We start from the raw sequence: 13,713 nt of genomic DNA on the forward strand, positions 1-13,713 counted from the left end.
AGCGTCACTACTCTCTGATGCAATTTTTTGTACAAATGGGACTTTTTGGTATGAATGTAACTGAGCTAATACTATTTAACTTTTGTCCAGCCATAAGGACTTAGGGAAACTCCCAGAGTGCGTTAAAACATCTCAGAGTAAAAACTCAAGATCCTCACAATATGTTGCCAGTGCTGCTGACACACATCCTGCCCAGGCACAATAGCCACAAATAACCTGGCAATCCCCCTCGGTTTAGTTTTGTTTGCTTGAATTTCTACTCAATGCCACAACTTTTAATCAGCGCACTTCATTATAACCTTTTTTATGAGCAAGTTTGGAATTCACTAAAGATGTGTAAGACTTATCTGCAAGTGAACCAAATTTCTTACCCATTTCAACTAATAAATTGCCAGACAGACAAATTTAACAGCATAAACTAAACATATAACCTGTCCTTCTTGGAAGTGGTGGAGGACGGAAAATTGTGCGCATGTGAGGAAGCAAATATGCAATGCAGTGACAAAAAATAATAATATTTGACACAAAAAGTAAAACAAGACATTTACAATCTAAAAAATCAAAAAAATAACATGCACTGCTCAAAATAGGCTTCAACTGAATTCTACCTCATGGATAGATACAAAATGCTGGAGTAACTCAGCAGGACGATGCTGGAGTAAATCGAACGGCTGAATGGCCTACTCCTGCACCTATTGTCTATTGACAGGCAGCATCTCTGGAGAGAAGGAATGGGCGACGTTTCGGGTCGAGACCCTTCTTCAGACTAGTATCAGGGGAGTGGGCGGGACAGAGATATAGTTGGAGACAGTAAGACTGGTGGGAGAACTGGGAAGGGGAAGGGATGGAGACAGAGGGAAAGCAAGGGCTATTTGAAGTTAGAGAAGTCAATGTTCATACCGCTGGGGTGTAAGCTACCCAAACAAAATATGAGATGCTGTTCCTCCAATTTGCGCTGGGCCTCACTCTGACAATGCAGGACAAAAAGGTCTGATTGGGAATGAGAGGGGGAGTTAAAGTGCTGAGCAACCGGGAGATCAGGTAGGTTAAGGCAGACTGAGGCTGAGCGGAGGATCTACCTCATGGATGTTTACTGCTGTCTTAAGCCATTTTTCAAATACATTACGAAACTGTAATATGCATGTTATTTACTGAGTTAAAATAGACAGATGCCAAGTGCTGGAACTATAAAATATAATTTTGCATTTGCAACTACAACCTTTGTACTTTAGCATAGATGACCCATGTAGTTGGGTTCCCATTAAACCAGGCATATTGCAAGGCTCCATAATAGGAAGCCACAGCTGCATGTGTTGAAAATGAAAGTTTTAGACAGTAAAGATTTCAAGAGATGTGGGTCAAATGTGGGCAGGAGGGAATTATGTACACGCGCCATCTTGGTTGGCATGGACACATTGGGCTAAAGGGCTTGTTTCCATGCTATATGACTCTATTGCATAATTACCATGCTACATTTTTCCACCCACAAATTCGGAGCAAACTATTTTTTATTGTGCATCTCAAATTATTTTGGTTGTGACCAGCGAATTCTATAATGGCAAAGGTACACAAAATTGCTGGAGGAACTCAGCGGGTGCAGCAGCATCTATGGAGCGAAGGAAATAGGCGACGTTTCGGGCCGAAACCCTTCTATAATGGCAAACTTCTGTTACTCAAACTGTACAAGGTGAAGACAGAAAAATGTATGCAACTCTCTCTTTGTTTTGAGCATTGTGAGAACTTTATTTGCACAACTATTGAATGCTGAACATTTAATAAAGTGCACAATTGCTAAACACCAGTGCCATCGAAACCAGCAACATTATGAAGGGGAAGCAGTACAGTTATGGTAGTGGGCAAGAATGGCAGATAAATTACCAATCAAATGGTCCCCAGACTGAAGGAGGAATCTGACCCAAAGCTTCCCCGATCCATCCCTCCACAAATGTGGCCTGACCCTCTGAGGTACGCTAGCATTGTGTTTTACTCAAGTGGTCTTCTTCCTTAACAACCTATTATCTTGGATGGTATTGTTGGAACTACAGTAATGATCATCGGTTTTGGAGATAGTGAAAAGTTTTTAGGACCCATGATACAAGTCACTCAGAGAGCCATCCATTTGAGAGCCACAGTGTTAATCTGGTTAGTCCATTTACAATGCCTGGTAAATAGTGAACAGCCCCCCCCCCCCCCCCAGTTTGCTCAAGTGAGAATTCCAATCATGGTAATGTCTTTTCCATGTCAAAAGGAGAAAATTCAGCCACCCTTTGCAGGATTCTGCCATTTCAGATTCAGATTCAACTTTAATTGTCATTGTCAGTGTACAGTACAGAGACAACGAAATGCAGTTAACATCTCCCTGGAAGAGCGACATAGAATATGATTTCATTGTAGCTAAGGGATATTCTTGAGGGTGCCACCACTTTCCGATAACTTTGTACTTGTCCACCCACGTTCTTGCAGAATGTGACAGGTCTCCATCCAATCCATTGCTTTTGGAACGTCTTATCCAACTGTACCAGGCAGTTTAGTGTTTACTTAAAACATTTCATCACTTCAACTTTAACTTCTTAGGAACATCTGTATCCGTTCTTGACATCCTCCTCTTTATGCATTTCAGAGTTTGCATCAAAGGCCTTCCCAACGAAACACCTTGCATACCAAACGTTCATTTTATGAAAGTAGCAAATACAAGTTTTTCACATGGAGGAAGCAGTACAGATTTATTGCAGTTACTTAATTTTTTTAATGCAGCTTTACTGCAGAAGAGTTACTCAATTTTAAACCTCCCATGGCAAAGAACCATATAGATGTCCCATACCTGGCAAATACCCTGTCTTTGTTTGCTTTCTCTTTTCCATATTGCACGGACTGAACTTCTGTCCTCCCACTACAAATTAAAATCAAATTAAGATTTAATTACCAATCTACTTTAAAATTTATAGTGACAAAGATCTCAATTACTGTCACTTATATTCATATAAAAAGGAGTAAGCCTGGGGCACAGAACTGTTGCATTTGACATGAGACAGTCAGAATATACAAGCATTTGACAAAATGGGTTGTAAACTAAAATTATATTGCAAATTTTAAATACCAGTTTCCATCCAAGGTTAATTTTTGGATTAAAACCCATACATAAATGTCATCAATTTCCATTTAGAAAAAAAAACCCAACTGCATTATTCTGTAATATTTTAGTTCAATACTAGCAGTTCACAAACTTTCCAGTGTGAAAGTCACAAAATTAATTTAATATAAATTAATTACCAAAAGTACACAAGAGGAACATATAAAACTAGTGGTGCGGAGAGATGAAAGATTCTAGATTTGACTTTTTTTCTATTTAAGTGCAAATACACCCTGATAGCACATTGCATATTGTACCTGTTCATCCTCTTTGTTCATATTACAATATTTATAACCAGCCTGGAATTCAACGCAGGCTAATATTAAAATCTGGTCATCCAAATAGATACATTTAATTAAAAGACTGTTGATTTTGGTCCATTATAATTTGAAAAAGTTAAGTAAGCAGAAAGTGACAACTACAACTTTTAAAAATTGTTAATTGTTTTGCACACAAGTTGAAGTGGGTGGAAACCAAAAAATATGCTGGATTGAGTTTAATAATAACTTGCATTGGCTAATGAAGCAGTTACATCCCCACAGCAGAGCCAAACTGTGGAGAATTCCGAATCATACATAATGAAGATAATTGGCACTTCTTTCAAAGCAAGCCGATAGAAAGTGAAATATTTGAAGCCTGAAGAAATCCTCATTCTGAAGATTGATGCAAGTGTATGGTTAAGTTTTAGTGATAAGCATATGCTTTTGGTACATTAAAAAAGCTGAAAGATTAGAATCCTAATGCAACAAAATACTGCCCTAATTTATATTAAGACCACAGACCACAACAAAAGAATGTAAGCCTAAAAAATGCTAGGCAAGATCATAACTGAGGTTATAGCAGCAGTTACACATCATAAACAATACCTTTGTAACCAAATAAAAATGCCATTAATTTAATAAAAGCAATGTGCCTTATTGACCTACCAGTATCGGAACTTTGACCCCAATGTAAAATAATGTGCAAAAAAGTTCTTCTGTGGAGGTACTGGTCTTTCTAGTCGGAAGAATGTATGATGCTCCACACAGGATTTCCATAAATTCTTACAGGCTCGGTAGTTCCCCATATTAAATCCTAGTAATGTTTCTCTCGAGTCAAGCTGAATGGAAAGAAATTTAAGGTTGTTGAATAACTACAAATATTTCCTTAGATTTCCAGAGTAATTAGAAATATCTAAAATCAAAGACAATTGTTTAATTTGCTTTTAATCCCACGTACAATTTCATCAATGTTGAGTAAATAAACTATTTTGCTTTCTGCTATTTTTATTAGAATTCAACGGAACACGATTTGCAAAACTTCATAAATTTGTGTATAGGAAGGAACTGCAGATGCTGGTTTATACCAGATAGACTCCATTCTTCCTGAGGTCATCTGTTGCTGGCCCTTTTTTGTTCTGGCCTGTTCTCACCACCAGCCCTCCCACCTCTATCTTTCACTGAAGAAGAGTTCCAACCCGAAACGTTACCTATTCCTTTTCTCTAGAGATGCTGCCTGACTGCCTGAGTTACTTCAGCATTTTGTCTATCTTCATAAATTTATATTGGCAAAGCCTAAACATGGAATGTAAACCCCTGACCTTAAAGCCTGAAAAGATTGGTGCTAACATAAACTGATATACTGATTTAGCACATGTCAGCATCCTTTGGGGAGCACTAATCCCCACCAGATTGGAATTGTGCAGTGGGCATCAACTCGAGGTTTCCCGACAAATGCTGCTTGACCGGCTAAGTATTTCTGTAATCTTGTTTTTGTTCCCAGATTTCTAGCACACTTAGTTTTTTTGCTTCCATCCAATATAAATGTTGTTTAACTCAGAATGACCTTAAACAGTTTTAGTCAATGGTAACTTGGCGCTAGTATTTAAAGTCTCAATTGTCAGTAACCAGCAACAATTGTGCTTAAGAGCAACAATGTAAATAGTAAACAAAAGAGTAACAATGTAAAAAGGTCTGAAGAAGGCTCTCGGCCCGAGACGTCACCCATTCCTTCTCTTTAGAGGTGCTGCCTGTAATGTTGAGTAATGGGCCCGTCCCACTGTACGAGGTAATTCAAGAGCTCTCCAGAGTTTAAAAAAAAATCAAACCCGTGGTAAGCACGTAGAATGTACGTGGCGGGTAACTCGGAGCTCGGGACGTCTCTTAGCGGCTCGTAACGCTAACGGCAGGTGCTCGGAAAATGCGGTAAGCCCGTGAAGACTCGTGAAGATTTTTCAACATGTTGAAAAATGCCACGAGAGCCCCGAGTACCTACGAGCGGCTATTGCCCTAATTCTCCGAGTTCGAATCAGGGGAAACACGGGAGAACTCTTGAATTAGCTCAGGACAGGCATTTTACTCCAGCATTTCGTGTCTATCTTCATTTAAACCAGCACCTGCAGTTCCTTCTGACACAATGCAAATTGTTCAGCATCCATGACACAAAGATTATTTGGTCCAACACCCTACACACAATGTTGATATTTCACAATCCCACTACCTCTTCCTATCCTCTTCCCAGTATTCATTTCACAAATACATAGATCCTAAAACTTTGGTGAAGCTTAGTGCATCAAAAAATAAAGGAAATATGAGAATAGCAGTCAAAATGCCAGATCAGCAGTACATTTAGAGTTGCACCTGACATCCAGATGCCATAAAATTATTAAGAACTGCTGTAATTATTTATCTTAAAGGTGCATTTTTATCTGTGAAGGTCAAGATAGTTACTGCCCAACTGGTTGTAAAAAATGTTAACCCGTTTTATGTATTACTGTACTAATTGCTTTCGATTAAAAGCATGGTTTTAATTTCATTTTCCTAATTCCGAATTAAATTCTTCTCCCTGCAATGGAATTTAATTCCATAAAATATGTGCAACTTTATACATTTCAAAATACTAGATGTCGGTCACAACTAAATGGACAGCAGTTTGATGAAATAACATTTCTCGCGTTACTCTGAAATGGGCAACATCTGATCTACATTTTTATGGCAACTCCAGCAGTTTTTCTGCAGTTCCTTGTGTCTCTATTAACTTCCTGATCTTTCTTTAGTGTATTTAAAAGATTCTATGATGCGATACGATAAACTTTATTCATCCCCGGAGGGAAATTGGTCTGCCAACCGTCACAACTCACAACAAGGTACACAAAAACTTGAAATTAAAAGTTTCTATTGCTCCTCTCTCAAAGCTGTTATATGTGGTCTCTGAACACCCTTCAAAGGCTTGGGTATATTTCGTTCTAAGAATAAATGGATGTGCAGAAAATAAAAAATATTTCCAAAGCAGAACATAGAACAGTACAGAAGATAGACATAAAAAGCTGGAGTAAGTCAGCGGGACAGGCAGCATCTCTGGAGAGAAGGAATGGGTGATATTTTGGATCAAGGCCTTTTTTCAGACATCTTCAGACACCTCTTGACCCGGAAATGTCACCCATTCCTTCTCTCCAGAGATGTTGCCTGTCCCGTTGAGTTACTCCAGCTTTTTGAGTCCATCTTCAGTTTAAACCACCAATTTGAGGAAAGACATTCTTGTTATTGAGGGAGTGCAGCGTAGGTTCACCATGTTAATTCCCGGGGTGGTGGGTCTGACATATGATGAAAGAATGGGTTGACTGGGCTTGTATTCACTGGAATTTAGAAGGATGAGAGGATATCATAAAGAAACATATAACATTCTTAAGGGATTGGACAGGCTAGATGCAGGAAATTTTTTCCCAATGTTGGGGGAGTCCAGAACCACGGGTCACAGTTTAAGAATAAGGGGTAGGCCATTTAGGACTGAGATGAGGAAAAAATCTTTCACCCAGAGAATTGTGAATCTGTGGAATTCTCTGCCACAGAGGGCAGTGGAGGTCAATTTGCTGGATGTTTTCAAGAGTTAATGGCCTGTCCCACTTTCATGACCTAATTCACGACCTTTTTTACTCGTGGACATTTTTCATCAGGCTAGAAAAACGCCCGGGCCTACTTGATGCCACGAGTACCTATGACAAGCATCACAACCTACCTCGTGACGACTATGCTGCGAGTACGAGTCAAGGGCGAACTCGGCAGAGGTCGTGAATTAGGTCGTGAGAGTGGGACAGGCCCTTTAGATTTAGCTCTTGGGGGTAATGGAACCAAGGGATAGGGGGGGAAAAAGCGGGAATGGGGTACTGATTTTGGATGATCAGTCATGATCATATTGAATCGCGGTGGTGGCTCGGAGGGTCGAATGGCCTACTTCTGCACCTATTTTCTGTTTCTATCTGCGGTTTCATGCTACATAGAACAGTGCAGCACAGGAACTAGCCCTTCAGTCCACATGTATGCCAAATATAGAGCCAAGACCAACTCTTAACTGCCTGCATATAATCCATATCCTTCCATTCCCTGCATATGGATGTGCCTATCCAAAAATCTCATAAACGCCACTGTCATCTCTGCCTCCTCCACCACCAAACCCAGCAGCCCATTCCAGGCACTCATCACCCTCTGTTTTCCCCCCTCACATACTTCCTTTAAACATTGCCCTTCGCACTTTCAAGCTATGCCTTCCCGTATTTGCTATTTCCATCCTGAGAGAAAAGTTTCTGACCGTCGACCCTGTCTATGCCTCTCAACATTATATACCTCTATCAGGTATCCCCCTCAACTTCCGATGTTGCAGAGAAAAAATATATATTTTCCAATCTCTCCTTGTAGCAAATGGCCCCTAATGCAGGCATCTTTTTGGTAAACCTCCCCTGCATTCACTCTAAAGACTCCACATCCTTCCTGGTTTGGGGTGATTAAAAATGCACACAATATTCCAAATACGGTTGAACCAAGGTCCTACTCGGCTGTTTCATGACTTCTTCACTCTTCTACTCAATGCACCGACCAATGAAGGCGAGCATAACACATGCCTTTTTACGATGATGCTGGAATTTATCTGGGGAAGCAGTCGTTCATATAATTTCTTGTTTGACAGTTCTTCAGATACTCGAAAGACTAAAAATACAACACTTCAAGATATTTTAAGAATTCAGTTAATATTCCACATTTAAGATAATGTTATCTCGTGACTCAGAAATGCTTCATATTCACTTGCTTCCATCATTTAAGCCGCAGTTATGCAAGAGTAACAATTTTCCCTCCACACCAACTATCAACACATAACAGAAGAACTGCAGAGCTGAAAAAATACACAATTTACACTGATGGCACCAAATTTAATTTTACTGCCCATGTATTCTGATTGCCAAATAATGTCTAAAGTACATCACCACGAGAGATAAATATCATGCAAATAAATGGTCTTTCAATCAAGTCCACAATAACGATCCCTTGCTTAAGCTATTGCCCATACTATATCTCTCAAAGTATTTTCAAATAGTTCAACCAACTAGCCTATTGCTTTCACCTTATTTAAACAATGTGTAGTAATAACCTGTCATCGTGCCAGCAGCCAAAATTGTTTGGAAAATTAGTCTTAGCCTGTACAATTTAATGATTTGCTTCAATTAAGAGCCTTTTACACATACTTAATGTATCCATTTGAAAGAATGCGCGTCATCTCCAAGTTTACCATTTGCAGTACTTTACATTCTTCCTCTATAATATGAATGATTGTATCATTCCTCTTTCAAGACAACAGACAAATGCAGTACCCTGTTCTTCATCCTTTCAAACATTAACAAAACATCCAAGGATTCCCAACAAGATAAAAGATTAGCCATATTGTAATAATGAAGTAGGTGCAGGGGTTCCAATAGCCTTTTCCTGCTTCCACTTCTTATACAGTTATGCATAATCTATTTAAACACCACCTCTAGCATTCCATTTTCCTATTTAATCCCACCATTGCTTGTTCTATAGTCCTCTTGGCTTTCTGTAATGTTGATAGGATAGAGATTACAAGGTGGCCTTGTTAGATTTAAAACAAGGCATTTTCAGTGTAACAATTCACATCAGGTTGTCAAAAACTCCTTTAAACGAATTCAAATAACACCAATACTATTAGAACCATGTGAAAATAATGATCTATTAAATATATAAATGTTGTGTCTATCTTCGGTTTAAACCAGCATCTGCAGTTCTTTCCTACACTCTACATAGTATAGGTCCACCACCAATTTTCCGACTCCCTTGGTTCCCGAGCCTTACTAGATCATTTGTTTTGCTGGACCAACAGAGATCACAGCTTCCAAGAGCAGTCAAACAGTGCAGAATTGTCTGCCTAGGGGCCGAGATACCGGCCTTGGAAGGAGGCTACAAGAACAAATTTGCCGACTCCGGCTGGCGTTCTAGAGCCCTGACCGCAGGGGGGCAAATTCGAACCGCCGATCAGCTGGCATAGTCCCGATTGGCTATCTCACCCAGGCTAGGCGCCAGATTTCCGGGGGGAGGGATTTCATGTGTACTCTTGTAACTTTGTCCAAATTAAAGGAGGTGCCGGACCACCAGTTGCCGAAACAAATCGGTGGACCTGTGGATGCACACGGCATTGTAACTGCACAGTACAGAGAACATGCATCAGCTGGTTATTCGCTGCCTAGTGTTTGATGCAAATACTCATGATAGTGTGCAGTCTGCAGTCCTTTCATCTCTTCCTCAATGCTCATTTACCTATCGAATGCCCAGAGCATTATAATTCATCACAAGCCATTTAAACCAGTGTGAACTGCAAAGCAATACATAAGCAGAGCCAAAATTGTTTCTTATTTAATGTGGCATAAACACTCGCCGTTAAAATCTACTTTTAAATTCATGCATAAAACTATTTTAAATTAAAACAAAGCACAAAGGTTACTTACCAATTCTCTTCTCAGTTGAATGAAGAACTGTTTGCATTTAAATGATATTTTTACAATCTTCAACCTGTGTAAAAGGAAATGGTTAATAACAGCAACTATCAAATAGCTTAAGAGGAGCATCATTAAAATGTTGGAAAGAAAAACTTATACATATCATATTTCCCATAATAACCTCAGGATATTCCAAATGATTTATTCAGCTAAATAACTTTAAATGCTGTTGACCCTTGTAATGTACAAAATCTAGAAGACAATTTGCAAGGACTTTTATACTGAAGACATTGGGGGAGTACTGCTGCTTTTTAAAGATGGTATGGGATTTTTCACCAATGCCATAGGGTAGATAAGGCCTTGAGCTCACATGACAGTTTAGCATCATCTTAGTATTGCAATGTAGTATCAACCAAGATACTCAATGCAATCCCACCACCTCCTGAATCAGATGAGAATGTCAGCAAGTCAGTTGACCTGTTGGATTAACTTTGTTTTGGAAACTTTTCTTGAACAAACCTGCATTGTAATTAGGGCGGAAATTACTGAAGGGAGAAAGCAATTGAACCTGCATTTTAATCATCAAAAAGCTCTGGTCCGAACATTGACCTGTTTCTTTTACAAATTAGTAATTCAGCACAGTTTCTTCCAGATATAATCATGAGGACTACCTTTGGTTTCTTCTTTAAAACAGAACAATAAAATGGATATAATTGCCATTATTTGCAATACACTAAAGGAAACTAAGATTTTTCTTGCTTTAAGCACTTCCACTTCAGTCAAGGGACAAATCGAAATTCTTCCCATTTATCACTTCAATGTAGCTGCAAGTGTCACAGTCCCTTTGCTGTTGGCTGTGTACACACAGCACAACTCCCTGTGTTAATGGGAAGCTGGCAAGCCTAGAGATCTGTGGCAATAAAAGTTAACATTTAAAGAAGCTGCATACAAAGGGTAGATACTCATAACCAGTGTTTGCGTATTGAACCGCTAAGAATAAAAACTTGGTTAATTATGTGCACTTTGGCACAATGATGCAGTTAACGGTAAAAGGACACAATCGAGATGAATATTTGGCTGGTAATGTGGAGGAGTGGATGAATCCTTGAACAGAGTTATGCTGTATCTGACTGCACATAATTTGAATTACAATTACGAATGTAGTTATTGTTTGTAACCAAAACCTGAAACTAATGCCAATTACCTCACATCGGGTTAAATAACTCCAAGCGGGCACAAAGATTGAAAGGGTGTGGTACAAAGATTTCTATGATCAGAAAATTATGACACCAAAGCAACCATTTAGCCTATTATGCCTGGAGCAGTTTAAAATGTTATTACCAAACCTAATTTCACATTCCAGCACTTGGTCCCGTCATGGTTTTTCAAGTACACATGTAATTACTTTTTCAAAGCCTCTGACATTTTCAGCCTGAGTGTTTTCTCATCTCCGGTCTAAAGCTTCTACCAATAACTTTATATCTATGCTCCTCAAATTTTAAAACCTTCTGCTAATGTAAATAAAATCTTCATTTACCTTCACTAATTTCAATGCAATCAATTACAAAGGAAAACTGCATACGATTAGACCACTTGTTATAGATAATATAGCGGATAATTTGTCATGTCATCAACATTAATGCCGTGAATTACCAATTCCTATTTTCCCTCAAGTTTAAAATATCCAAAATCATCTTTGGTGTGTAATGGTTCTAACTGATGGCTATTAAATATTAAGATTAGTCAGTCTCTCTAACTACATTTCAGCATGAGGCCCCATGCAGTTCTGAACATCTATCCACTGCATGTTATACCGCCCTAATAAGTCACTTAATATTTTAAAGCTTTATATATATTTTATTTGAATTATTTTGCTTAATTTATGCACTGATCTTTTTGTACAGCAGTCTATATTTAAAAAATACCATTCTACTTTAATTTTACATGCAGCAAGAATGTACATGGAAGAAACTCATTTATGTCTCTTCTCGTCACCTTCTCTGTTTACAACCAATTCATCTTTTCTCCTGCCAAAGTTACCTTCAATCACAATACTCTGCCAAAGCCATGGCTATTTTGCTTCCAAGGAACACCCAAGGAAAACCCATATACTGATCTACTGAATAGCGTTCATTTTTCAACTTTATGGCTCACGAAAGTTAATTCTTCATTGATCATGAAACAGTCATAATAAGCAGGCAAGGCAAATTCTAGGAATTTTAGGAATGGAGGAGTTTTAGGAATGGAGGAATTACACTGACAGCATAATTTAAGCATTTTAGGATATGCCTTCCTCCAACTCAATATGAACATTGAACTTTCCAATTTCAGGTAACAACCTCCTGCGTTTTCCTCATTGCTTCCTTCCAATCCACCTCTGGCCCACCCATTTTTGTTCCCTTTCTCTTATGCCAACCTATAATACAAGGGTTAGAACTGGCTTTTCAGCCAAAATAGAGCTGTCTGCTATCAGCACTCAGCGTAAGCGAGTTCACTTAGAAAACCAAAGAAGGGTTTCAGCCCGAAACGTTGCCTATTTCCTTCACTCCATAGATGCTGCCTCACCCGCTGAGTTTCTCCAGCATTTTTTTCTACCTTAGTCTTAGGCAAATAATTTTGTTCATGTGAAAGGACATGTAAATCATGAGGCCACAGTTCACGCAGTCTCAAGGGCATATAGGAGTAAGACAAGAGACATCCAAGGTGCAGCTTGACTTAATAATCCCCGTTATCATGACTATGCAGGATGCCTAGTTTTAAATATAGTTGATTTTTGTTTAAATATTAAGGAAGCAGCTTGGGCATATTAAGTAAAAGTGTATGGTACGAGTGAGCTCATGGGACTTCACGCTGGACTGGGATCCAGAAAGGTGCCAGGATCCTCAAGTTCTCCAAACCGGCCATCGCAAGCCAGAATCCCCAATGGGCAGAAGGCCACAACATGTTGCTACCAGCTGCCACTCGTACCAGTGAAGATCAACGAGCAGTAGGATGTGAGATTCGATGCTTTATTAATTATTTTCCTGTACTTTACTATGATAAACATAGAGCTTGTAGCCTTAAAATGTGATTTCTCCAATCAGTGATACTCAAAAATCTGTTTATATCATTACATTTTTAGAGTAGTTGGCAGTGTTCAGTGAAAACATGGACAGAGATGATTGGAGATCTTTTTCGGAGTTCCAGGGTGAAGGGATAATTCTGATGAAGGGCATGGTAGTTTGGCTAATGTATTAAGTAAATGGGGACCTACTATGTATTGGGAGAGAGTGTTGAAAGATAAACCAGAAAAGCTTGAGTACTTGATTATTATGTTTGGAGGGAACAGGCTTCACCAAAAAGTAGAATGGATACTTGCTACTGCACAAAGGCAGCAGTGTGTCAAGATCAAAAACTTAAAACTGAAAGATTAAAAAGTGCTAGCAATCCAGGAAGAATACTCGAAGTGTTCTTTTTCCAAACATTTATTTGAATCCTCAAAAATCAGCCTATATCATTACACCCCCTCCAGCTCACCACTCACTTTTGTCATCCTCCAGCTTCAAGAAGATTTCTTAACTGTGCTGTTACAGGCTCTTGAAAGGACCTTTCATATGTCAAGGATGAATTTCTGATCTTCCAATCTATTTTGTCACAGCTTGTGTATTTGTAACCGCCACATTCTCTGCAGCTGCAACACATTATTTATTCTACATTGTCTTTTACACCATCTGATGTGCAATATGATTTGCCTGGGTAGCACATAAAACAAACTGTACCTCAATTACACATGACAATAATAAACCAATACCATATGGGCCATGCCCTCATTTTGCTGCTACAGGTGCAC

The 13,713-nt window shown here is 39.0% G+C and overlaps 1 protein-coding gene across 6 annotated transcripts in view; it reads right to left on the minus strand.

Annotated features, from left to right (window-relative positions):
• ptpn4 (protein tyrosine phosphatase non-receptor type 4) overlaps positions 1–13,713 on the minus strand; it is a 163,485-nt gene that overhangs the window by 47,181 nt on the left and 102,591 nt on the right. For 5 of the 6 annotated variants that reach the window (XM_033024839.1, XM_033024838.1, XM_033024837.1 and 2 more), the window contains 3 exons: positions 9,894–9,957; positions 4,057–4,229; positions 2,822–2,890 (listed from right to left, as the gene is read on the minus strand). In XM_033024839.1, coding sequence (XP_032880730.1) covers positions 2,822–2,890; positions 4,057–4,229; positions 9,894–9,957 — 306 coding nt within the window. The remainder of the gene's footprint in view (positions 1–2,821; positions 2,891–4,056; positions 4,230–9,893; positions 9,958–13,713) is intronic. The other variant, XM_033024840.1, reaches the window with a different exon arrangement.

Source organism: Amblyraja radiata, chromosome 7, assembly GCF_010909765.2.
Source record: "Amblyraja radiata isolate CabotCenter1 chromosome 7, sAmbRad1.1.pri, whole genome shotgun sequence".
NCBI classification, from domain to species: domain Eukaryota; kingdom Metazoa; phylum Chordata; class Chondrichthyes; order Rajiformes; family Rajidae; genus Amblyraja; species Amblyraja radiata.